Source organism: Corvus moneduloides, chromosome 13, assembly GCF_009650955.1.
Source record: "Corvus moneduloides isolate bCorMon1 chromosome 13, bCorMon1.pri, whole genome shotgun sequence".
In the NCBI taxonomy this organism is placed as follows: Eukaryota; Metazoa; Chordata; class Aves; order Passeriformes; family Corvidae; genus Corvus; species Corvus moneduloides.
Genome location: NC_045488.1, coordinates 13,826,715 through 13,854,310, shown reverse-complemented (window position 1 = coordinate 13,854,310; position 27,596 = coordinate 13,826,715). Strand labels below are relative to the sequence as shown.

Genomic DNA, 27,596 nt, shown 5'->3' with positions numbered 1-27,596 from the left:
AATCACCTTAATTTCACAAACTTAACCAAAAAAAATCTGACAAATTCTGATACAGTACTATATCCAAATTAGTCTACTTTGAGCAATTTTAAGAGAGACAAAGCTTCCCAGAAGAAGGGGGGCTGGTGGTGTTTGTTTTATTTGGGATTTTTGTGGGCTTGTTTTTTTTGAGATTACCAGAATACATTTGGCAGATGAGGGGAGAACATGGTCAAGCTTTCTGTCATATTAAACCTTGCATTTCATGTTTTATTCCCTTGCATTTCTCTGAAAGAAATAGCTTAATTCTCTTTTGAAGATGCCTGCTGCTACACCTCATATCTGCTGACCACATACATATAAGACTTAACAGATTACCTATTAAAAATGGTGCAATACCAAAGAAACTCAACACCAAGAAATTAATGTAGCAATGCGGAGAGCTGTAATATTCCTTCACTTAATAGGAATGGACGCTAGTAACCATTTAATGGTTTGAATTTTCACCTGTCAACACCCCTGACTCTTATGTTACATCCCATGTTATGGGAAGACTGCCTGTCGCCAGCTGAGATGCTTTGTTATTAAACCAGTATTGATTCACAGGAATAAGTGAGCTTGAGGACATGATGAGGGCATGAAGAATGAAGAACCCTTTACAAATAAGGCCAAGGAATTCACTTAACATTCACCCAATGCCCTTACTGTGCAGTATTTTTAGGGGAGTTTATATACCACACCTTTAACTTCAGTAACTGATTTTCAATTTGTGCTGTTTCCAGTTGCTTTTGCTTCTCTCTCAGCTTTTCCATAGATTGCTCGTGTGTATATTTTAAATTCCTTATTTGTTCCCTTATATCAGTGTTCTCCAATGTAACATCCACTAGAGTTTTCTAGAAAAAAGAGGCAAACCACATATTAAAAACCAGAAATGATTTGATGAATTAATATAGTCAAGAGATTACGAAACAGCATATTTAAAGAGCTTCCTGATGTATTAATGCAGTGTGAACAGTTTTGCAAGTTTTAACATTTAAAATTATGGCTTTTGTTGTTGCTAGAAGGTATTTCCATGAGAAGTATACTCAGTGAAATCAAGTCCTGGAACACTATTAAAAACAAAAAAAGAAACACGGATACATTTCAGTATGAATAATCTTCCCTCGTCTCCGAGGGCCATGCCATACATATAAAATGCAGCGGGCTGAAAACAACTGCAACATACAAGAAAGGGACATTAAGTTGTTCAGCTCAAATACATGGGAATTTAGAAGTCTTTAAAAAAGAAAATTCATTCCCACCTTGTCCCTCCCCCTGCATTTCACAGGTATGTAAAATCTCACAAGTGGCTGGCATCCAACCATGCCACTTCCATTTCTGTTACCAACTGACAGCAGAACTAAGTCAGGAGATGCACCATTTTGCACTATGCAGACCAAATCACATTTTCACCTTAGATCCTTCATAGAGACGTAACTTGTGGTATTAGTCTGCTGCATATCTACATCTCTTTATATCTCCTTATTGTACACTATTTTTTAATGCTTTTTTTTTAAACACAGGAACTTCTGGATCTTTTTTCTTTGTTTCCTAAATTAGGTGCTTTAGATAACCAAGACAGTACTTTATGGTCTTGCTTAGTGGTAGAATCTGTATCTGTCATCCATGTTTTCGGTATGCTTTGATATCCATGCTAGAAAAGGCAGCTGGCAGCTGGGAAGCAGCTATGAAGATGTACCTGCAAGTCTATTGATGCTGATGTCAAGGAGCTGTTCATTTCGCTAAAGCTATCTAAGGCTGCAGCCTGCACTCGCACATGATTCTCTAAGGATTCCTGATGAGCATTTGTCACCTGAGCAAGAAAAAAAAAAAAAGGTTTTATATAGAATAATGATCAAGTTTACCTATTCTTTCCAAGGGAGCTACAGAAGAGAAAGACCCCAAGGTCGTTTTCACAGTATTATGATGCTTAAAATATACAGGCCGCAAAGTATATTCTTGCACCTCACAAACAAACAAACAAAACTTAAAATCCAAATAATCTAACAGAAATAAGGCATGAGCAGCTGAGTTTATTGTTAATCTGCAATCACTGTATAAGCTGTTCTTTTTGAAAGGACAAGAGGACAATTGGCAGCTATTCAGAAAGATTATATATATAGAGTGGGCAGATTGTACAAATTCAGAGCAAAAAGCAGAAGAATGCAAGAAATAAGGAAATCTAGAACTGTGAATTGTAGAAAAGCCTTAATTAAGAAGGAACTGACTAATCAGGTACATAAAGAAGCAACATCAAGAAGACGTAAGGATGAAACAGTACAAAGCAGGGAGGAGAAGCCAGAGAGTTTTGTTCTGTGAAAATTAGTCATTTTGTGTTATGTACACACACACATACTTAAAAACTGAAGGGGGGGAAGAAGGCACAAAATGACATTATTCAAGAAGAGACCAAAACCCAAACACTGTAAATAATTATAAATGATCCAGTAATAAAGAGGGAAAGAGTGTTACTAATGGAGGCCAGCCCAGCTCCCATTCTTAGATGGACCAGATTTGTTTCTTGATAAAAACAGAAGAACACCAGGGACTGATACAGAGGACAAGTGTGTAGTAACCAAGCCATACACAGATTAGGTCAGCATAGGGAGTAGAGGCCAAGTAGTTTCTGTTAACTTTATATAAATGTGTGTTCATGTTAAACAAACAAAAGCAGACATGCTTTGGATGGATTAAGAAAGTTACAAGATAAGAACTTGTGTGAAGAAGCCCAGAGCAGGATATTGGAAGAGCAAATTTCAAACAATCTTTATGAACAAAAAGTTGTCCTGGAAATTGATAGGATAAAAGCACAGTGATTGAAAGCTGAAGCAAAGAGTATAGAAAGGATTTTAAACAGGATCCGCAAACAGCATGAAAGACAAGAGTTGTGTAAAACCAAAATCAACCCCCAAATAACCAACCAAACAAAAAACTCATTTTATTAGGAAAAACAACACTTGTGCTTCCTTTCAGGCAGTCTAGAGTATTTAAAAAGGGGAAGGATGTCTCCTAATGTGCCATTTTTGTCAGAAGGAAGCTTCATGAACTGCTAATTTGCTGCAGAACTAGATACTCTGTCAGAGCTGGTCAGAAACCCTTAATTAAGGAAGAATTTCTGACTCATGCAGTATTTCTACTAGTCTGACAGAAGATCTGGAAGTGCAGGATATCATCACTGCTATTCAGTAAAGATCAGCAGCAAAGACAACAAAGCTGACCCTGAATCAGCATTTACCTACATGCACACTGGGGAGGAGAGTGACTCTTGCTGGCAGCATTACGACTATTTAACACAGTTTGCAGAAATTGAGTTTTCTCTCTTCCTCTCAAGTTAGGGGGATTTTTTTTTTCTCTTTTTTTGAGACCAGTTGCACAGAATAAAAGTACCAGTTTACAACAAGTTCTGATTTTTGTACCTAATACAGCATGCAGGGAACTGACAGCCTACAAATGAGGATGGCAGAAGGGCACAAGTCAAGGTCCCAGTCCCTTGAAGTCAGAATACCTTTAATTGCCAAAGCTTCCTCTGAACCAGGGCTGTGAAAATCAATGCTGAACATAAATTCAAAGCAAGTTTTCAGGGAGATTTTTTGGATCAAACAACTCAGCAGTTTAATATGAAGGCTATTTTTACAGAGTACAACTGCTTTTATTGCTAAAGCAACATGTCAGAAGAAAGACAGGTCATCGAATGGCCATCGAAATGTTCCATTAAAAATGAAAAGGTAAGTAATTTTTTAGCACTTTAATACTAAAGAATATTGCTACTTCTTTTATTTAGTGTTTAAGCAATAGAGTCAGTAAAACAGAGCAAAGTATTGAAATGACACCAAGTTATCAGTTTCCCCTAATCATGAATATTATTTATTCAATTCAACTGGAAGCTGTTACATACATCTCCACTGATTACCAATACACGCAAGCAATGGTATCAAGATCATGCTTTTATTTCCAAGAATTTCCAGGCAATTAGTAATTTCATATGCAAAAGCACCCCTGTACTGCTTTACCTTCCTGGATGGAAAAATACATAAAGAAAGGAAACTACAGATATCACATAAAACAGTGAACTGGAGTGTTTTGGGAGATTAGTTCTGTTCTGCTAAAGCAAAAGAAAAGTTTCTAGATAACACCGAGACAGTTATTCCCATATGCTTTCCCTACAAATTAATGGATACTTACTTTCAGTTCATTTGTAAGCTGCTGTATTTTTCGTTTCATTTCATCATATTCACCATACATTTTCTTCCTTACTTTTTCCAGAGTTGCTCTCACCTGGTGTCAGAAAAATCAAATGCCTTTATCAAAATTTTGGATTATACTGTTTATAACAGGACATGATTTTTTTCTCTATGTTCTTCATTGTTACTTTCCATAATTTCCATTGTTAATCTACCTCTGCATAACAGCAATTTACTCTCAAGAAGAAGATAAAAACTTAAGTCTCAAGACTTGTCTACATAGGGAATATATAAATAACTGTCACTATGAGTAATTCTAAATTTCTCTGTACACACTTAAACACTAGTAAATAAATAATTTTTAAAAAATAATTTCAATTAAATTATCCATAAATCATTCTAACCTAATTACTAAATGAATTTAAATTAATTTGACCATATATTGTTTTATTTCTGAAAAAAAGGCATGGACTTAATACACTTGCATACTTTTAAAAGTGGTTGGTTTCCCCTTGGTATTCTTTTAAAGGGTTTATCCTGCAGATAAACCCTTTTAATTTCAGTCTTTTAGACTTGTATCTAGCTTACATCTACCAATGCAATTCCAAATCTGAAGAATGGAGAACTCAATTTGATTTCAAGAACTATGTATGCAAATTATTCCTTGCCTTTCTAGAAAAAAAACCAAACTCAAAAAAACCCCAAGCTGGCTTCCAGTTTGGCTTTACACACCACTGCAATCATGTTTGCCTACAGCCCATGTAATTCAACCTCTTTTTTTCCCTTCCTCACTTGTACCAAACACAGGCTGACTGCACATCATTTAGGGGAGTGAGTTTACTGTGTCCCTGCACACTGGGGTGAGGGGAAAACTTCAGCAGGGGATGTTTTTAGCAGCTCTGCACAGAATACCCCCACTGACTCCCAGAAAGGGGGGGCACTGGCCACCAAACCTAGGCAAGGAGTACTCCCTCCCCACGTGCTCCCTTTGGGATGAGGAAGAGAGAAGGGAGCTGACTCCTGCCCGTCACCTCAGGAAAGCACCGCTCGCCCTGTGCCTCCCCACGCACAGGCACAGGCACATACACACCCTATTGCACGATACAGATCTGACTCAGGCAGAGGGAGCTGTCAGCAGCTCTGATGGGGCCCGTCATTTTTGGTCTATTTAAGTCAGCACATACATGGCAGAAGCTGAGGACTCTTGTTTAAGACTCTGCTTTTAAAGACAACACTACTCTGGCAGACCAAAGATCACAATTAGCAGAGCTAAACACAGCTTCCAGAAGACAGAAGAGCCAGTATGTCTCTTCCCATGTCTTTCCCACTTTTTCCTGAAAGCATCAGTACCCTGAATGCATAAGCAAGACATGCAGTTCACTTGATCTGACGTGTCCCTCCATAAGGGACAGAAAAGGGCAGGGAGATGGTTCCAGCCCAAGCAATCTGCACCAGGTACCACAGACCGTGCAGTTTGGGGAGCTGGCCCTGCTGTGTGCCAATTCACCTGTCTCTTGACACCACCCCAGCTGGGCAGAGGAACTACCCAGGCAGGAAAACAGCAGCCAAGGCAGCTTGTGTGCCTTGTCAGCACTGCAGCACTGACATACCCTGCCAGTCCCTAAACTCAGCAGCTTGAGAGTGGTGAACATTGAGAGCTGACACACTGGGAGTACCATGGGAGAGAAGCAAGTGCTGATAGCCACAGACCAGGCAGGTGTTAGGAGCACACATGATTACACTGCCTTACACTGCTTGCTTGATTCAGGGTTCCTCCCTTTTCTATCAACTCAGTTTGCACTTGAATCAGGGTAACATGATAAGCACTGACCAACAGCCTGCTGGGTGGTGAAGATGGATGGAAAGGGAAGGTCAGATTATTTGCCCTGAGGTAATGAGGGTGTCACTGCCACAGCCTAAGAGCCAAAGACTGACAGACAAAGAGATGCTGAGTTTCAAGCACAGAAAAATTTCAAGCACGATCAGAAATGCATTTTTGTTTTTCAGGAGATCTTCTGCCAACTGTGATAAATGAGCAGGCACAGAGAAAGTAGTACAAAGACATCCTTATTAAATGGCTGACTATTTAAAGGCTGCCCCAGAATATACCTAACTGATTTTACTATGTCACCTAATTTACAAAGCTGGGGGGGGGGGGTTGGGAATGGGGGAAGCACACAAAGAGAGAGACTTTATCCTTTCAGTTGTCTGCTTACATAGTTTCTTCCATCAGCAAGCACAGTTCCCAGGCACAGAGCATGCTTTTTTCCCAACTCAAATACTAACAAGGCTAGCCTCTAGCTTCAGAGTAGGTTCCCAATTCAAACTCAGGTTTGAATCAGTCAGCTGATTGTACACTCACAGTTCTACATGGATATATGGAAATGGTATTTAACATATTTTGAGGTGAAAGTGTAACTCACTTCTTTAATGTAATTCATCTCCTCTTTCAGCTGATCAGCTGACCAGCCATAAACCACCATTTCTCTCTTATGGTTGTTGTCAGTTCGGTGCACAACACCATACACCATCCCATGAGAGAGCTTCCCTGGAGACATCCCATTTGGTACATGGTAGAGCTCCTAAAAATTAAAAAAAAAAAAAAATTAAAAAAAAACAGTACTAGAATTAAAAAAAGACACTAATAAAACCACAGTTACTTAGGGCCAGGAGAGACACCAATTATAGTGAAAGCACAACAGTACATACGAACACTAACTCCCAAACATTTTGGAGCCAACCTGTCAGCCTTCATGTTTTTGGAAAGAACAATGACCAACTTATAATCGATAAAGAATATAAAGATGTCTAATTACCACTGCCTTCAACAGAAGTGATGCAGGCACAGCTAGAGACAACAGGCTGGATTTGTACAAGGAGAGGTAGAGTCATGTAAGAAAAGGTTATCCTGGCTTATTTTCATTCAACACCCTATGCTACTTTTCTGCATTCTTGCAGAGCACTGTCAGGTCTCTAGTTCCCTATAAACTCTTCCAACCACAGAATTATCCCTCACTTCCCAAACTCCCTGCTGCAGGAAACAAAAATTCACAAATTTACTCAAAAAAATATAGAAATTTCTAAGAAACTGAAATTAAAAGCTTTTAGGCAGGGTTCCTTAAAAAAGAAAATACCTCTTTCTCTTGAAGATAAACCAAGTAGAATTTCAGTTTGCATTTAAAGCTAAGTAAGAACCTCCACAGTAATCAAACTCATTTCGGATCTTCATTTCTTTTACAGATGTTGCAGAACTGACATTGTAAGAGCTAAAGCAAAGCTATGAAACAGCATTTATGTCGGTGTTTCAGTATTATTAACTACTGTAGAAGGATAAACCTTCTAAATCAGGCCTTGCTATGTAAATAGAGGTTGTTTTAAAGAGCTGACATGTTTTATTTTAATGATCTGTAGAAATTTGTGAAACATACTCATAATGATTGCATGTCTTGCTTCAAGGCACCCTTCGCAACAGACTCCTCTTGTTCATCTCATCAGTACACTTCGTAAGAAAAATATTCATGCAAACAGCAGGAATGATTTCCCTCAGCATGTAAATAAATATCTGCAAGGTCAGATCAACCACCTGACCTGACTACTCACCTCTCCTCCCTTCTAATCAACCCAGTGAAACATCCTTCTGTGGCAAGCATCTGAAATGAGTCAGTCCTCAGAACTACTCATTTCTCTTCCTGATTACAAGGTATTTAAACAACTACCTCAGATAAAGACATCCACATCAAGACTTTTTTTAAAAAACAGGAAAATATTCTCACCGAACTTGAAATATTTGCCAACTAGGAACCTAAAAATAATCAGTGATTTCTGAATGGAAAGTTAGAATGAAAAGTTTGGAAACACAGCTGTTACTGATAAGCTTTGCACATGGTTTTTGAAAGGTCAGTTCTAGAGAAAAATCAAGTATAGGTGATTTTACTGAACTTACTTTCTTATGCTGGATATACAAGAGTACAGGTACATCTGAGGACATTTACTACATTGACTTTAGAACATGTTTTGGTTTGGGTTTTTTGTTCTAAGCATTGTCTAAATACCAAACAGAGGCTGAAAGAAACAAAGCTCAGAATCTTATATCCATCTGCAGCTGCATCCTAGAGATCTCCAGTCCTTACTATGACCATGAAGAGAGAACACCATCTGCAGTCTAAAGCAGCAGCACTCTCAGTTTTTAGGAGCCAAACCAACACAACTATGCTGGCAATATAAGAATAAATACTTCTTTGGGTAAGGGGAAAATGAACAGGAAAATTTATTTGTATTAAGAAAAATGGATAGAGACAGACATTTGTTTCACATCGTGTCCTTCCCACACGGCACTGACAGATTTTCCTCAACCCAGTATCCTACACACTCTTCTTTACCACATCATTAATAGTTTAACTATGTTGCTGAAGCTCTGGGTGTGTGTGTGTGTGTGCAGGGCTGGGAGAGGAACAATCACAGAGCAGACACCTGATAGAGAACATTTCAGGCAAAAAACAACAAAGCTGTAAGCCTTCATTTGAAAAGAAAGCCTTAAAACTATTTAATGAAGAAAATATTGGGCAACCAGCCCTACCTATACATGATATAATTTTGCACTTTGTAAATATTATATGCAAACCTTCATATCCTCATACTGAGATGTTTCATAATTATGTATTACTGAGGATTTTGTTTTGCTGTTTGGATGTTTACAAACAAAAGCTCCACACTTCATACTTTGAAATAGAGAAATACAGAAACTAGATGGGGACATGACTCATAATTATTTTGTGTTTGTTTGCTTCCAGGGTTGTACAGTTTCTTTCATAGTTCATTGCAGCTCCGCCCCTGCATCTGGAAAAAGGGATTACACACAAGTTTCCATCTTCCTGATAACAGAATGAATAATCACTTTGACTGTTTAGAGGTTACCAAGGCACCAGACATTGAATTCATAAATCCATACCCTTTGCCCATGATCATTCATTTTTAATGAGGTGAACAGCTAAATATCACCAATACCAAGGTCCTTTGGGCCTCTGAAATATTAGCAGAATTGTCTGAAGTGCTGTATGCAGAGTTCTGGAATAAAAATTATGACCAAGTTCCTTATTTTTAGAATATTATGAACACATTCCTAAGGAATGCTTTGAAGGATTTTTCCCCTCTCTAAGAAAGACCTACAAATTCAGACCAATGGTTTTGCAGCTGGAGAATCACCCATGGCACTTACATATGTATTTCAGAGATGAACAGACTTAAATTTACATTATAACGGATAGTACATGCAGGATTAGGTACGCACAAAGGCAGACTGGTTACATGTCTCTTGCAACAATGCTAAACTTGCCTGTTATCTGTATTTGCACAAGCCTCCTAAGATGCTTTTGTTACTCCTCTTTCAGAAGATTAAAAGAATTTCCATCATCTGTTGACTGTTTCAGTTCTATGTGCTACTTAAAATACAGGATATTGTTTTTACCCTCTCCTTATTCTTCCTTCGTATCACAATCCCCAGACAAGTGCCTGTCAAAATTTCAGTTCTTGCTTATTTTAAAGATGTGTGAGCCAACAGCTACACAAGTAACTGTTCTCATATTTCTCTAACCTTTTTCATTGCTGTTCTATTCCAGCCATGCTTATCTTCTACTCACCCTTTTCTGTTTAGTAACTCTTAATTCCTACTCAGTGACCACTAGTTTCAGGGTTCTGTATAAATAGCCAAAAAAGGGCTCACCTGATGCAGTCTCCTCTTAGGGAAAGGGTTACAATCAGAAAACTCCTCTGAATGCAGGGTTGAGAGGTGGATGGCTTGCTTTGTTTGTTGACTGCTTTTTCAATACAGGTTTGCCTCTAAAGGAGGCCTTGCTGAGTAGCTCAGTTCTCAAGGATCTCCACAGAACTGCATCACTAAGCATGCACTGAGTATACTTCTGCCAGTTTGCCTCCTCTCTTAAGCTACTTCCACCCACTTTTGTCTATTTTTCTCCCTTCACTGCTTTTTCCTTTTCTGCCTTATACTCTGTTCTTCCTCTGACACATCCTCTCTTCCATGCCTCCTCTTTCACAAATCCTGGATTTTCCACATCCTCAAGAACTACAGAACAGTTTTTTAAAGTCAAATACTTTCTATTATTTTCCTCTATGTCCCATACCCACTCTCAGAACTCAGATATTTTTCGAATCAGTCCTCAATGGTCTCTACTCTTACGTACAGTGAGGCATCTCAGTGAAGATAACAGCATAAGCAAATACATGCAAGTATTTAGGAGCAAGTAAATACTGTAAAGCTAACCAGAATAGTTCTTGAAGGTGGAAGGGTACATTAGATTAATCAACCATTGCTGTTTAAGGTCAAAATATCAGCCAAATACCTTCTAATGTGAGCTAATGATCTGAAAAGGCAGAGATAGCTTAATCAATTTGCGAATATTTCTTTACATCTATAGTCAGTTCTAGAGCAGTCCAAGGTGACAGCAAGGACACATCATGTGGATGCACACACATCCTGTATCAGCCTCCAGGAACATGTCCTGTCTGTGTTGCAGCAACAGACAGCTGCGCTTGGTGTGATCACACAGAATGTACCAAAGAAACACAGACTTGTGTTTACTTAACTAATAAATATTTAAAACAGAAGCTTACACACCAAGGTTGCAAAAGTCTTGATAATTACCTTGCATCCTGTTTATGTCTGTCCAAGGAGGCAGCACGAGTAGCATGAAACAGGTGAAGACATTATAAAACCGAACCCTAAATTTAAGTTTTTAACTGTTTTTTCTATGGCCCATGGTTTTATTTGCATTATATAAATAACGCTGAGGTATGATTTGCTTCCTAATATATCCGTTTTTTAAATGAAAGTCAGATAGGCTCATATTTTTACTTCTCCCTGCCCCAAAATTGAAAGAAAAGCACAGAAGACACATCTTTCTTGAGAAAAAAGGACATCTAATGTAATGCTTAACACAGTTCTGTGTTTAGTACCCCATGGCCTTAAAATATTCCTGACTCATGATCTTCTGTTTACCTACACCATCAAAAAACTTTTAACAAGAATTGTATCAGTTAAGTGAGGCTTTATCTTTTCCTTAATAGCCACATTCCAGACATTTCTAAGATATCCAGTTATCTTTTACCTAATTACACAAGGAACAAGAATATTCACACTGTTACTTAGGTCACATATTTTCTATTCAGTAAAATGACATATTTATAACTTTGAGCTCACCAAGAAAAGTTACTCTGCTCTGACAAAAGGTAGCTCTGTTTTTATGTCTTTTCATATTCCTCTACAGCCCATGAAAACCATGTTACACTTAAGAATGTTTTACATAAAAACAGTATCACAATAGGGAAAATATGCCACAACAGACATGAGTGTTCTTAAATTTGTGAAGAATGCAAGATGCATCGCTGAACACATTCCAATTTTGAAGCTCCTTGGGTGTAGAATTTCAGGGTCCATCTCAAAAGAGAAGTGCCAGGCATTATACAAAGTCACATCTAACCCATGAAATCTGTAGACAGAACGCCAATGTTTACACATTGGGAAACTAAGGTACAACAAATACAGCAGTAACCTCAGAAGTCAGTGGAATTCGTTCTGTATTTTTCATGTAGTGCTGGTTTTTAACAAAGGTGTTGCTAAATTAGTACACGTCAAAAATCAAGCAATCAGTGCTGGAGAGGGTGAGAAACAGTAACATCACCTGTAGCAGATGAACCACATTTGTTCAGGCACAAGTTCTGCTCTGCTGACAGGAGTGGGCTGGCAGCAGCAGAGAAAATAAGCACTGTCCTAGATTCCATGTGCACCACAACCCCACGTTCACTGCACTCATATTCTTGAACCAGGCCGGACACAAGTTTCTGCTTGATTCTCACCATGACGCACAGAAGCAAATTCCCCTTCTGGCTTCTTTGCAGCTTACTTTTTTTGCTGGGAAAAAAAATGTTTGCTATGCTTCCATATTCTTGCTTAGGAAGTAAAAAGAATTTCACTTCTTAGCTGTGATGCTTTAAAATAAAAATAAGAAAATTAAAGTGTTTGAGGATATATACAGCCAAAGTACCAAGCTGAGTTTAAAACTAAACACTGCTCAAACTTGGCTGAAAGCCACAAAGACAGTAAATTGACACAAATTTCCAGAGTGTTATCTCATTTTCATTCTCTTGTCCACGTATCCAAATGAAAAAGAAATGTCTGTCTATACATATCTCCACATTCTGCCCTCAAAAGCTTAGCTGCAGCTTCCAATGACACTTCTAAATTTAGCCATGACAGTGAAGAAAGAGACTGACGGATAAAAATAAGCCCAGTCTCAAACAGGGACAATACAATTGTCTGGTAACCCTTTATTATGCAAGACAAGACAGGCTTCAGAACATGCAGATTTTGCATATAATCTGCCAAGCACAATATTCCTTTGTACTTTATGGTGAAGTAAACAGCCTCACACTACTGTCATCCATTGTCTATGATGGACAGAAATAATGGAACAAAATCAGAATAGTTTGTGGTTCTCTCTATCTAAAGTGCTAACAATTTGAACAACCCAACCAACCAGCCTCTACCTGTGAGTTAAGTTCTCATATGCTTCTTTCAGGGTATCATATCCTAAATATGAGTACAAAAATCCAACCTGACACAAGCTCACTCCCCCTTCAGTTTTTGAGATCAGTCTCTAACTCTGCACCATCTGCCAGCCTTTCAGAAAAGGCAGGGAGAGGCCACCCTAGTACAGTACTGCCTGTAGCAATTTTGTTGCAACAAAACCACCCAGATCCATCACTTCATTTTAATATCTTACACTGGTACATTTTTATTTCATGGATGCATAGCAGTAAAAAAGTTCATCTAGAAACTTACTGCACTGATATAGATTGAATGAAATGCAGCATAAATTTCCTGCAAAGTTTGGACTCCAAAGAAAAAGGCTAAGCCAAGAGCTACCAACAAAAGAGCTTTCTTCTGATAAAGAATCACTTCTGGTCTGACATCCAGCAGCAAAACAAGTTATTGGGAGGATCAGCACTAGCAAGAGCTGCTGTGCAGTTCATTAGCTGATTCTGCAACTGAAGCACCTCTTAATGGTACTGAGCCCGAGAGATGCAGAAAAGTAACAAACATAGTGAGCCATCACCGTGTCACATTAGGGCAGCTCAAAATCACGTCCTTCTAATGAAAGAGTTGAAAGAGGAGATTACAACCAAATGTCACACCAGGGTGTATTTATAGTTTTCTGGCATTCCCTCTGACACTGCAAGCTCTTTGCTCTCCTCCCTCAGCAGCAGAGGCAGAGACTTGTCCTGCCCAAACAGGAGAGCACCTGCAGCCAGGCTCTGACTGCCTGACTTGGTTGAGCACTCCAGCAAAAATGGTACAATCCCACAGATTAACCCCACAGTTTGTTTCTGTAAGTCACACTAATATATTTTAAATACCAAAAGCATTTTTCAGCTCCCATTTTCTTAGGAGTCAGCAATTAAAGTCAGCACAGAACTCCAGATTCCAACAAGGGATCTCATGTTAAATTTGATTCTTGCTGAAGCTGGATTTTTTGACCTTAAATTATAAAGTGCAAGGTAGAAAACAGAGCAGTTCCCTAATTTCTATTATCTCTATTTCCAAAAAGGGGACACAGTTCTCATAGGACTGTGTGAGGATTATCTAACATTTGTAGAACTTGTTCTCGAAGTGATTTCATTAACATGAAGTCAGCTGAACACGGGTGATCAGCAGAGACATCTGATCACTGCTTTTAGATTTTTTAAAAATTAAATGTGCAGTAAAAGCATCACAGCATGACTAGTCATGAGCCATGTGTGCACTGGACATTACTGTGTAACTAATTTGAACACATAAAGCAATTGATTACACAATAAAAATCTACAGGTAATACACTGCTGTCTGGCTTTCGAGACAGGAGGAAAAACCAGTTCATGAGCAGTGACTTCTTTGTAGCTGCTTCCATACACTATGGCTATACTATCTGTGGGGTATTTTTTTTAATTACACAGAAACTATAAAACACAAGTAGTTGGCACAATTCCTCTGTATTTTTTAATTGCTATGAAATTGGCTGAGTAGATCCCATCTAGCTCTGAAGCCTTTTAAAGTCTTTAAATTGTCTAAAAGTACTGAATTTTAGAAACTACTCAGAACATACAATACTTAAATTGCATACGGTTTTTCCTGATCTCAACTAATAAGGACCCATCTCTTCAACATCACTGTTTTGTACATTGAGCCAAATAATGTATTTATTATCTTCCTATCCTCTCCTCAACATTCTCTGATAAAAAGCCCACTTGCCTTTACTTGTATTATGGGGGAAGTAACAGCTCATTAAAAACAAGGTTCCACAGAGAAAAAAACTGGTCACGTAAGAAAGTCACTACAAATTGTCCAACCCTGATCATTAACAATTCTTTCTTATTATCACATTACTCAGAACCATAAAGTGAGTAAGGTATGAGTAAATACCTATCCTCCTCAAAAGCAAACTCAGATTCCTCTTAGGGCAACAAGCCCATAAACTTAGGCCAGTCCGAGGGTTTCTGCAATCAGATACAAGCTGACAAGAGACTGACAGAGAAGCTACTCTAAGTGCTACAAACAAACACCTCTGTACAAAATGAATTATTACTCTTCAATGGTGGCCCAAATTCAGTTTGCATTAAGGACTATTTAATCTATCGTGTAAGTAACATTTCTAGATCCTGAAGAACCAATTACTCTGCCAGACCCGTGCGTGAAAACCTGAGTGTATAAAAGATTTCAGGACAAAAAATAACTGATAAGGAATCCTTATCTTGAGCATTTTAATTTGCATTTATTTTTATTTCTTAGAATGTTAGTCTTTCTCAGTAATTTTACAGTTACTTTTGCCTTTAAATATCACTAAGAAATTATTTCTAGTAAATCCTATTGTTGTTTCTCTTCCTGTTGTCATACTGCTATTCAGATATTGAGTCTGGCAAACCTCACCAACTTCTTGTTTGATTTTGGTTTATCAAAGTATAAATGTGGTAAAGTTGTGGAGGCTGTTCAGCTTCCCCTTTTAGTCTTCATCCTTAAGACTAATGAAACATCTTCTCTTGCTGTGAAACTGCTCTTAAAGAACAAGTTCTGCACCAAAGCAGATTGTAAAATTTTTTCTGTGCACACACTACTCACATCTGCCAAAAAAATGCCCTTCTGAACCCTTCTAAGCACATGACCTTCAAATCGCTTTCACTTCAGAACAATCTTGAATTCTTTATTTTATATTTCTTATTTGTACATCACCATTTACCAAAACTAGCTGACACACACAAAACATCAAGAAACCCCGCATACCACCTACATTAATGCTCAAATCTTGCACACTGTTAAGCCTACAGGAAACATAAAACCTTCTTTTGGGATCAAGAGGATCCTGATCAAGATCCTGTTTAATACAGGACACTGTTCCTGGTAACAGTTTCCTGCTCTTCGATATATAAATATGAAATAATCAAGTTTTAAATGTACCTCAGTCACAAATCACCATCAATCTCTGTTGTTTCTCTACCACTGTCCTATTTTACATGCAGTTTTGCCATCCCTAACTCCAAGGCTCAAAGCTCACACCCAACTTGATGACCATCCACATGTTCTTAAATGTTCCAAGATGACTGGGCTTTGGGCTGCCAAAACAACAAATATCAACATCTGTGGAGGACAATATTTACTTCTTATTTATAGAGAATGTAACTCTTGATTCTTAAAACTTACACTTTTCTTTCTCTCAGTTTCCTTTGGTCCCTGTTCAGGCTGTGACACTTCATCAGGTGGTACTGTTAAGCGTAACCTACACACATTCATCTGAAAGAAGAACAAGATTAGGTGTTAAAATCACAAAAATTATTTTAATAATTTGCTTTACAGAATGAACTGTACTGAGATTCAAATTTGAACTTACTATTTTCTGTTTTCTACCACACAGATGACGAGATACTATTTTTGAAGGCTAGAGGGGTTTTTAGCTGGCAAAAAATAATTCAAGGGCATCCCCATAATTACAAACATACCTGAAGTAGCAAAAAACCATTTCAATCAACAACTTGTTCCTAGGTACTCATAAATGATATTGAGAGCTGAGATAACAGAACAATGAACATAATTTTCTGCTTTCTGGGTTTTGTTTGCTGATTTGGCATACTTTTATTCTTCAAAAGGGATTATTTAGAAACACAGAGTGTATTTTAGAGTAAATGCTTCTTTCCTGCTCAGCATATAGCCAAGTATTTGATCCAAGGATAACCTCAGTACTGCAAGTCCACTTAATGTGGAATAAGAATATTATTGAAATCTGATACATACAAATGGTGTGTAAATACTAAGCTTCAGAACTTAAGCTTCAGAAAAAATTTAAGAAGTGTTGTTTCCTAACTGATTTTAGAACAGCCATTCTCTTGCCAACAGGCACGATACCTTTCTGTCCCCAGTTGCAGTTTGCCTTGCTTTGGGCTGAGACATCTTTGTTTTAATGGTGTTTTCAAAGCAGTGCATTTCATACAAGAAACTTGGTTAAAACATTCAATCTTAGTCCTATTCACGAGACGTTTTTGTGGAAAACAACTCTAAGTCCTAAGCAGAGCATAGCAAATGATGAAATGAAAAATTTGGCTGTCTGAATTCAAAGCTGCACAATATCTTCCTGTGAAATCCCAGCTGTCTGTTGGCAACAAAGAGAGCTCTTAAAGCTCTTCCTCAAAACCTCTGAAGTATCTCTTTCATGATTACTGTGGGCCATCATCCCTGTTCTTCCGCAGCCCAGCATCTCATTTCATCTAGATCTCTCCAGTTTCCCCTGGAGTCATGCTGAATGTGTGTCTCTCTCTCACACCCACCTTCCCACTGCACTTGTTCAGGCTCACATCTTGGTCATTACAGCACCTCCTTTTGCCTTTAAAATGGCAATAATGTTCTGTTCACTGCATTCAGAGCACTGCAGCAAAGCCCTTCCCATACACCCCACACATTACCATTTTTCAATTAATTTCTTCCAACTGTCTTATATATCATTTAAGCTGCCTTGACTGCATTTTCAAGTCTCTTTACAATAAAACTTCCTCAGAGAAGACTGTTCAGCATCACAACAAGGATCCCTATTTTCCGTTTCCAGACAAAAGTCCTTTTTCAACTTTTCAAACAGGCTTTAACTTTTTGTTCTTCCCATGCAAAAGCAATTGGAAGAACTATCTACAACTTCGCTATTTTTCTTCTGGCGTTTCTTTAAATCTGTTGAGAGGAAAATTCACTAACATTTAGACTACTGGTATTGTACTTGTCAACTGTATGTTTTAAATGTTACATACTGCCTTCCATCTTCCTCTCAGTTTAGTCTTTCAGGTCTGCAAGGCCAGCAAGAAACAATATCCTGAGATAGATAAAGTTCTAATAAAATAGGTGAGATGTGTCTGTACTACAAAGAACAAGAAGGGAAAAAAGTCTATAAGAAGATCAAGGTGAAATATAACCTACTCTTTAGGTGTATCTGTGAAAGCAATGTTTTGTGCAGTGGCTGCCTCACTGTTAATTTATCATTCATCCATATGCTAGCAAATCTAGAACAAGAAGCCACAAAGTGATGTAAGGACTCCAAAACTCAGTAAAAAAGCAGTTTATGCTTTCATATTTGCTAAAGAATACTGAAACAATGAAATGCATTTAAAAATTACGAAACTTGGTACGTTGGCTTTTGATACTGATTGGCTGCTATGTTTGTTCTAAGAACAACAAATTCTCTTCATATATTACAGAAGCTGGTCATACTTTCTACTTACAGATTAGTTATCCAGATATATTAATAATAAACTCCTCATCTTTGAAACTCATTGATTCGTAAGGTAATTAACATCCCCTTTTCTCATCTATTTCCCCCTGCCCTTTCCTCCCATTAGCTTATTATGGCTCTTTCCTCTTAAAACATGTTTACAATAAGAAGGGAAACAGAGACTGGCATTCCTCCATGTAGGCAAACAAAGACCAGAGCCATAAATAGGATATAGAAGTGAATTTGTGCTGTGCAGGAAGTGATAGATGAGGCAAACTTTTTCTTACACTGATTTTGAACAAAGGAAAACTGGACAGAATGGGATGAACATATTGCTAGGATAAAACATTTAAAATGCCTGAAATAACTAGAAATAGATATTGACTGGCAACTCAAAGTTAGGAGAAATGGGGTTGTGTATGATTCTCTGAAGCAAATAACTTGCCTATTAATCAGTACGAGGCTAATTATAGCCAACACAGATTCACAGTGCAGTGATTGTAAGTAAGTTAATTATCCCTGTAGCTGTAGAGTGAATGAACCACGACTGCCCTTCATATCACAGGTGTTACAGGGCTACTATGAAGGAAATCACAGAAGTCTAGTACAGATGGCAGTCAAGTCATAACAACTAGGTTGGAAATACAAATTAACAATAATCATTTGTTGAGACTAAAACCTCTGTACAATCAAAAGCTTGTTATCATTTAAGCTATTTTTTCTTGCCCTTTTCACTTTGCCTTATTTATTACCCCCAAAGCACTTACCCCACCCCACCCCAATTGGCAACCATAAGGATTCCAGCCTTGAAGTTGCCCAGCAAGGCTTGTACAGCAGTGGCAAAGTACCACCCAGTTCCTTGCTAGAACAAACTTACACAGGCTGTATTCTGCTATTGTTTACAACAATAGGACTTCCTCAGCATCTCTGGGGAAACAGCAGCAAATGTATGAAGTAGCAATGCAGTCCTGCTCCTCCTAGGCCCCAGATGATGCATTCTATCTAAGGACAGAACCACAGACCCATCTTGTAAAATTCAGAAACACTGTGGAGATTGGAAAGGAAAAACAACAGGCACTGCTTTTTCCTCCAGCCCCCAGAAGCAGTTCTGAACACCGTACATACACTGTTCTTGCTCTGCAGGGCTTCCTGAAGGAACAACACACTGTGCCATTTGTTGGTGAGTTTACTTGACCAAATCAATGAGCAGACTCACATGGAAATCACAGCAAGCCCTCCTCCCACAGCAAACACTGCTGTAGTGATGCCTTAAAATGGAAATGAAATCCCAACAGGAAGAGTCTCGACTCAGTGCCAAACAGTGGCAGGATAACGTGCAACTGAGGATGAAAAAGCAATTTCCAGAAACAAACTGGGTAATGCAGAGAGAAAGTGGGGAGGAGAATGAGAGAAAGAGCTGCGATTCAATTTCCTTCATCTGCGTATTGACAGTAAGAACAAGTGAGAAAAAACAGGGACAGACACAACTTCCAGCTTACCTTTATGTCACTGACATTGTTACTTTGTGAGTGTAACTTTTAAAAATAAATACTGGGTAGAAGAAGAAACAGGTATCTTTCTAAAAGTCCTACAAGACTGACAGATTTTTGTTTAATTTGCAGCATCTGTAGCTTTGGCAAGTCAACAATATAAATAATCTTAAATGTGACGACATTTTATGTTCGCTCCTGGCTTTTTGACAGCAACAACCCATGAGTGGCATTTCCAAAGCTCATCTGATATCATTTGTGAAACAAAGACACAGACAAGTAAACAAAAGACTGACAGGTTCACCCCAACATGACACCAAACAGCAGAAGTTTCCTGACTGCAATGAAAAGTAACCCTGAAAACATGCTTTTTTACCAAATTTCTAAGAGGCTAGTGGGATAGCATAGAGGAGAGCTACTGCAATATGGCAGTTAAGGAAAAAAAACCCCAATCTAGCTTAGTTTAAAATGTTGAGAATTCATGGCCCAGATCCACAATCCACATTTATGTTTACCATCCTACTCAAATCACTAGGGTGCAACTTAAACACAGATGACAGATTCAGTTTGAGTAATGTTCTTCAGCCTCTTCTTCCCCCTTTCCAAAAAACAAAGCACCCAGAAAGGCATTAATCATAGTTAACTATGGGCTGAAATAATTACAGATTATTTCATTAAAATTAATTGTTAAATTTATGAGCAACGCTGTTATAGAATAACCAAAGTTACTAGTACAGCAGTAGAAAAATACAGGCTATTCTACTTGCAACCAGTCTCTAAGATTTTTACAAGAACACCACAGGAAAAAGATGTGGCTCAATACTGATCTAGCTTCAAACCAACTCTGGAGTTCAACACCACCAGAATTTAATATTCAGTATCAACATATTAATACGTTGATACTGATAAAAGAAATGAGAATAACATGTTTGTTGAGGAACTATCTACTACCCTATCAGCTCAATGGCCAAAAATCACTCCATTTGCCTAAGGTCCAGTGTTAGCTTTAGACTTTTGAAGGTAAAAGCAGAACAACAGTGCATGTTTAATTTCAGTCCTAAAAAGCAAAGAAGAAGGTACTTTCTTTGGTCATTTATCTGTTGATTAGCCTTCTCCATTGATGAAATCTCTGCCATGAGATTCCACACACAATTAAAGGGCACTTTTCCTGTGACCGCAGGCACACAGGAATGTGACACAGATCTTTCATTTATTCAGCAGTTATTCTAACTGTCTTTCTCTCCTCTTCTGACAACTCACAATAAGGGAGTCACATTTCACTAAAATAAGGGACAAGAGCTTCCCAGTGGGTTGTAGTTGCAAATTAAATTTTTACCAGTTTCCTTAGAAGAATGTATCAAACACAGTTCGTCATTCCCAGGAAACCTATCGTGGGGATGAAAATAAGAAGTTTATCACCTGAACAGAAGTTCCCTTACTGTAACTTCTTTAAGAAATACTAAAACAAGGAAACTCAATGGGAACACAGAAGGCGTATAGGGAGACCAGGGATCTTTTTCTCAGGAAGACGATTCTGACCTTGCTATCACGTAAAACCAGAGCAACACAACATTCTTCAGTTTTTCAATTATGAACTCATATTTTCGAAGCATCAAAACAATAACTGCATAATTCATGAAACATCATGATCGTATGGATGTATTTTTGGTAAGTTTATCACTGATTTTGATTTTTTTCTTCACATGTGGAATCAGCATTCACAATGATAGCAGTGTAGTTACAGCAGCAAGAAAAGGGCTATTTAAAGCTGGGTAGCTGCAGAGCATTCCTGTCATATCTGTCTGAGTTTAAGCAACTTTTTAGAAGCCCAACAGATTAATACATGGTTATTATTTATCACATTTATTAAATTTTTTAAAAATCAGCAAATTATAGATCTGCATTTGAGGAACTGATTATACAATTAAATCACTATTGCCACCTAAATCATTACGGTGAGCTTTCTCACGATAGGCAAGTTTTTTAGGATAGGCGAGTTCTCAACTGTAAATATCCAGACACATTTCAAGGATGCGGGGTACGTCTCCAACAGAAGTACACCTTCCTCGCAGGTTTACAGAACAAGCCAGGGTCTAGAACTACAAAAGCCTTGCAGGACTCCCCAAAAACTCTTCCTCTCCCCACACCTACAACGAACGCACAAAAAGATGCTCTCGCACACCGCAAGCTTCACCTGAGAACACCGAAAATAAGGGGGGGGGGGGGGGGGGGGGGACAGAGAGAGAAAGAGAGTTACCTCGTAGGTAACTACACGAGGGGGGAAGTCAAACCTCCGCTTCGCTCCGCGACCCCGCCCGCGGGATCTCCCCGCCGCCCCCCCGCGCTACCCCGCGCACCTTCCGCCGGGAGCGGCCGCCGTCGCCGGGCGGCCTCCGGGGGGTGGTGGCGGTGACCGTGAGCCCCGAACTGTAGCGCAGCATCCCCGCGGGCCGCTGGGCCGGCGCTCTCTGCGGCTCCTCGGGCCGGCGCCGCCGCTCCGCCCCCGCGCACTTGGCCGCGGGCGGCCGCAGGGGCCGGGCGGAGGCGGGCCGGGGTTGCGCGGGGCTCCGCTTCCCTCTCCGCCCCGCGGAACTCGCGGCCCCGCGCCGGCTCTCGGGCCGCTGAAGTGCCCAACTTCCTCGCGTGGGGTGATACGCGGCAAAGTCGCTGTGGGACGCTCAGGTGCCAGTGCAGGGTGGCATGCCCTCCGCTCACGGGAATATTGGGTGTCGGGGTGCAGCCTGGGGAGAGAGGCTTCGAAGGGAGACCCAGACAGGTCCATCTGTCACACAGTCACCTCCCGGAACTGGAAAACGGGGGTTAGAGCTCGCAGGAGCCACTGGCAGCCATTCAGTCCCGTTCTCCGGCACCCACCTCTGAGCACTGTAAGCAGAGAGTGCTATGTAAAAGCTGGACGCTGTCCTCCCCTTCTTCCCACAGCAATTCGTGAGCCACCCAGGTCTGTCAGTTGTTATCCGTGCTCCAGGAATGGGTACCAGGCTCATCAGAAAGCACCGAGACCCCAGCCAGCCTCGGGGCTGACAGGCACAAAGCCGGGGCAGCTCAGTGCACGAATGACAGCATCAGCCTCAGTGCCAAAGGTCCAACAGGGTGAGTGTGGTCTGCCCAAGCCGGCTGGCCCCGAGTCAGATTGCAGGTGTGGACTTCAGCATTCCAGATGCCCACATCTTCCGGATCTGGGCTGAGGGAACGCCGTAACCCTACACCACCCTACATGGCCTAGGCACACACATCTTCCTCTGCAGCTTTGGGCATCTGTCATGAGCACTACATTCCCCAGTAATCAAGGCAGTTATACGGAAAGGAGATGCTTTTGTTTGAAAGAAATGGCAGAACAAATACCTTAAACAGCATTTTTAAAATAATTTATCTCCTGTCTCCATGTAATTAAATTAAGACCGCGAGAAAACAGAGTTATGGCTATGCAATGTCCTTACCCGTTAAGATGTTAACGACCAGGGTGCCGAAGAGAGGAAATTTGCATTGGAAAAACTGAAACTGCAGTGAACTATGGGTGCCTCACCCTCTCTGTGTACAATGCCTCTGTTCTCTTCTGCCTCTCAGCTCTCTGTCCCCAGGGCAGGATATTGAGCTATCGACATGACAAGGATCTGAGGAAGAGAGGAAGAAATCATTGCCCAGCCCAGAGGAATGAATGAAGGGTCTGCATTTTTGTTATTTTTGTTGTTTTCCCTATTCTTTTCTCCTTCCAGGGAAGGTAATACAGCCCAAGGCAAATGAATTAGAACATCCACTTGTATTTGGATTTCTCTCAAGGCAAGATTGGCTGTGTGTTACACGATTCTTTTTGTGGCAAGGTGTCTTGTTCCTACAAACAATTGCATTTCCATATGAATCACCCCCTGTCTTAAGTCCTGGTTATAATGCTGCTTTTGTGGTTTTGCAGGTGGATAATAGGTGTATCATCATCAACAGAAACAAGTTCCTTCACAAGTATGTTGTCTACCCACAGGGCTATCCCTCAGCACTTGTTCCTGGTCATTCTGGTGAGCAAAATGTCTATTTAAATTCTGGTATGCAGACAGCTGATGACCTTTGTGGTTTCAGCTGAGAAGGAGTTCACAGACCTGTGAGATTGCCCTGGTTAGTTACAAGTTGTGCCTTCTGGACTTTATTTCCCTCTGGAAAAAAGCATGTACGTGGGTCTGCCGAGTCACTGCAATGCACAAACACAACTGCTTTTCTAAGAACAGGCACAGAGTACTACACTATGGAAAAGGACCTCCCTTCCTATATGATAAGAGTATGGTACGATAATCATTGGCATGAGAGAATAAGGCACGATAATCAGATCTCTGAGAATATTTTCAAGTTCTGCATCAAGTTTGAGAATATTATTAATTTCGATGGAAATCTTCTAAATGCAGATGAGGAAAAGACTTGTCCATGGATAATACACAGTCAATAAAAATATGGTTTTCTCAGTTATGTCTATCTTAGTAGCAGCTCTCCCCATTTCTTGGAAAATAGCAGCAGAACACATTTACCTGATTTACCAATATTTGTTTGAAAAGGAGCATCTTCTATTTAATCCTCAAATTAATATCATCCAAGGAGTAACCTATATGCAAGGTTAGTAGTCCCCTTTTTTTTGGATACTCTCTGAATCTTCTTCCTTTCCCCCAGCAGCAAGATACACAGGTATAGTAATGAATGTGATTTCTTTGCTGCCTTGCTAGCTGACCGTGCAACCATTTGCAATCTCTTCAGCCCTTGTGTAGCCTGTGTGACCCCTCTTTGCATGAAAGCAACATTTGGAACAACTTTTTCTTCATCCCCAAAGCTCTGCCTACACTACAGGGATTATGAAGCCAACCACTTGTATGGAGTGAATACCTGGTACTCCCCAAGTGGCAAAAAGAAAGCTCAAGCTGTTGAAGGAATATGAGATGTACACAGCAGAGCTGAAAAAAAAGCTCTAGAATTATTTTTGGATTAAGAAAGGATAAACAGATTTGTGATCTTTGGCTTGGACAAAAGACAGTGGCAGGGAGTGGGCAACAGAAGCATAGAAGATCATGACTGGTACGCAGAACTGAACAGGGAATAGCTGTTCATTTTTTCCTACCCTTGAGAACAGTGGATTTGAAGAAAACCAGGCACCATATTTCCGTGTGAAATTATGTCAGAAGAATCACTGATCATGAAGAGTATAAATGCTCCCAAAAAGTAGCTGGGTAAACTCATGGCAAACAAGTTACAAGGGCTATGAAACATGAAGATATGTCTACAACTACTGACTCAGGAGATCCCCGAAGTGTGGGTTTGCTTTGTTGATAGCTCCCCAGACAAAGGACCTCTGACCACTCCCTTGTCCTCCTGGGCATGATTGATTCGCCACCAACAGTATTAGATGTGACAGGCTTCTAGCAAGCAACAGGTCTCCTCTGCTTTGAAAAGGTGCTCCCGTGCTCAGCTGTTGCTTGCCTTGGGCATACTCCGGATGTATTCATGGCTGCAGCTCATCATTGCACATTTACCGTTCTCTCTCATCCCCCGTGGAGGTTTAACACAGTCACTCCCCTCTTTCTCCAGTGTCCCTCTTTCGCTCCCGGGGACCTCAGGGAGAAGCATCTGCTTGCTTTCAGCATGTCCCTGTTTGCCAGGCCCCATGACCTTACCTCCTTGGTTCTGATAATCTGAAGTAGATTTGCCACAGTTTACAGATCTTTTTTCCTGCAAGAGTCATTGTACACTGTTGTGAGCATTTCATACTGTGCTTGGGACGTGGCACTAGTTTACTGAAAAAGATGGGGGAATAGAAAGTAAATCACTACTTAGGAACTAGTTTGACAAAATAACAGTATTCTACAGATTTTTACAGCTGGACAGACTGCCCAAAAGGTATACATAATCATACAGACTGCTCATAGACAATACACAACATGGTGGCAGAACATAATCTGACCAGCATGCTCTGCTTTGAGTTCAAAACCTGCCAGCACTCTGTGACTACAATGGTCCAAACGCACAGCAGGTTAATTACAAGATGACACTACAGCATGGATATCTAAAGCAATCGTTATTGTGAAATAGTTAATATAATTACATAGAAACAGCAAGAAATTTAAAGTGTAGGCACCTTCTTTGGTTTTTTTGTAACTACCCTGTTTCCCATCAGCAGCATTACTGAAATATTTATTTCCCTGGAGGCCCAAAGACCATTATGCTGTGGGAAAAAATGAAACAGGATGTGACAGAATCAACAGGCCTTTCTATGAAAAGCCTCTGATCACAAGATGGACACAGAGCATGCAACACATGGAGGAGGAAGGTCTGCCCTCCTAGAAGAGCAGGAGCAGGTAGCCTGGTCTTACTATAATCTCCTGTCCATCTTCAGGCTAGCTGCTGACACAGTCCAGAGGAAAAAGAAAAGTTCTGGTAACATATGATCAACTGGAATATTAATCCTGTGAGATTTGGGAATAATTGCAGTTACAAATTGTACAAGAACTCACACCTGTGGTCATTAAGGTTATAAAGTCCCATTTGTATTGCTACAAAAATGGGTTATAATTAACTTCTAATAGCCTTCACTTTCCAGGGGGATTAAGATCTATTCTGCCTTCATCATCCCTAAGGAATGAAATCCATTTATAGCAGAGATTCTCAAATGGACAGATGTAAAATGTAGAATATTTCAGTACCAGACAGAACTGGAGCCTTGATCAACTATGTTTTCTCAAAGCTGTTTCTTTTTTCTGCCAGCTCTCACTGTTGTAGTCTACAAACACACTTAGCTCAGCACCATCAGACTCTCTTTTTTGGGTATTACAGCTCATGTGAAAATTTTAGTCTGCTAGTGGTCATAAAACAGCCTGACACATATCAGAAACTGAGCCCCCAAAGTCAGTTGCCATAGGTGTTCTTATATGCCGTATACAAACCCATATATAATGTTGTGCAGTTTTTCTCTTGAATAGTATTTTGTCTTTCACTGGCAAATGCATCTTTGGTGCATTTGCAGCTACTGTTACCCTTCTGAATTGACATAACACATAAGGCTACCTGAATGTCCAGCTCGGTTTAGCTACAAGCATCATATCACTTCTCAGACCTGTTGATACAACTGTTTGCTCTCACTTAACACTCTCGGTACATGGCTAATACAAGATTACTACAAAAACTCAGAGCCCTTTCTGTTAATCACACACACAGAGATCTATAACTAGGCATTCCCACACAAGGAGTTAGAAATGCAGAATACACATTTTATTTGTGCAAAGCCCTCTGTATGTATTTTATGTCATTATTTCAGTTATGGTTGAATTGAATAAAAATGAAATTCCTGGAGTTACCTGCAATAAGACCTTGCTTCCACCTTTACTGAAAATGTAGTCACAGACTATAATTGCAGAAAATGTTTCTTTTAGTACCTTCTGCTTTTAATTGTTGTCCTACTTTCTACTTAAAGTCCATGTTCCTGTTGAGTTCTCAAAGTCCTTTTTAACTATATAGCAACAAAGTAAAAAAAATGCTAGATAGATCAAGAAATAATACAATGGCACGTGCACAGTAATTTCCCCTGGAACAGACAGAAAGGACAAAAGGGAATGGGTTAGTCAGGAAAAGCTGTATCTGGGCATGAACACAGAGCAAGTCCATTGAAGCCAATCAGGTAATGACAATAGTAACAGGATTCTGCCACGTGCCTTTATGCATCCATGTCACTGCATTTCATACAGTTTGTATCCTGAGCAGTGGGAAAAATGAGAATTACACCTGACAGATGTGATCTGTAGAGCCAGACTGTTAAAAGCAGTTAATAGAGAAAAAAATTACTACTGCTAAGATTTTAAAGAAGGCTGCAAAACCCTAGAAGGGCATGTTTTTCAATAAATGGTATTTTTACCTTTATTTGGTAGGGCTTTTCAATAAGCATGTCTATAAATCGTAATTTTATACTTCTACAGCCATGGCTTTTATTTTGCTAAACAAAAAGAACCTGGAATTTAAAATCAACTGAGAAATATGAAATGCACTGAGACAAATACAGGACAGTTTAATTTATCATATGTGTCTGTATCTGAATGAAAAGACAGCACTCTAGTTTTTCAGTCACAAATTCTTAGGGATTT

At 39.6% G+C, this 27,596-nt stretch overlaps 1 protein-coding gene across 4 annotated transcripts in view; it reads right to left on the bottom strand.

Annotated features, from left to right (window-relative positions):
• The window catches only part of LOC116450666 (myocardial zonula adherens protein-like), a 55,047-nt gene extending 31,199 nt beyond the window's left edge, over nucleotides 1–23,848 (bottom strand). Inside the window, exons 1-6 of one of the 4 annotated variants that reach the window (XM_032123374.1) lie at nucleotides 22,935–23,848; nucleotides 15,943–16,032; nucleotides 6,623–6,781; nucleotides 4,201–4,293; nucleotides 1,718–1,831; nucleotides 720–872 (exon numbers count right to left, since the gene is read on the bottom strand). In XM_032123374.1, coding sequence (XP_031979265.1) covers nucleotides 720–872; nucleotides 1,718–1,831; nucleotides 4,201–4,293; nucleotides 6,623–6,781; nucleotides 15,943–16,032 — 609 coding nt within the window. In that variant the 5' untranslated portion in view covers nucleotides 22,935–23,848. Of the gene's footprint in view, nucleotides 1–719; nucleotides 873–1,717; nucleotides 1,832–4,200; nucleotides 4,294–6,622; nucleotides 6,782–15,942; nucleotides 16,033–21,733; nucleotides 21,805–21,833; nucleotides 21,995–22,350; nucleotides 22,694–22,934 lie in introns of those variants that run through there. The other 3 variants (XM_032123376.1, XM_032123377.1, XM_032123375.1) reach the window with 3 other exon arrangements.
• Between the last annotated feature and the right edge of the window lie 3,748 nt (nucleotides 23,849–27,596).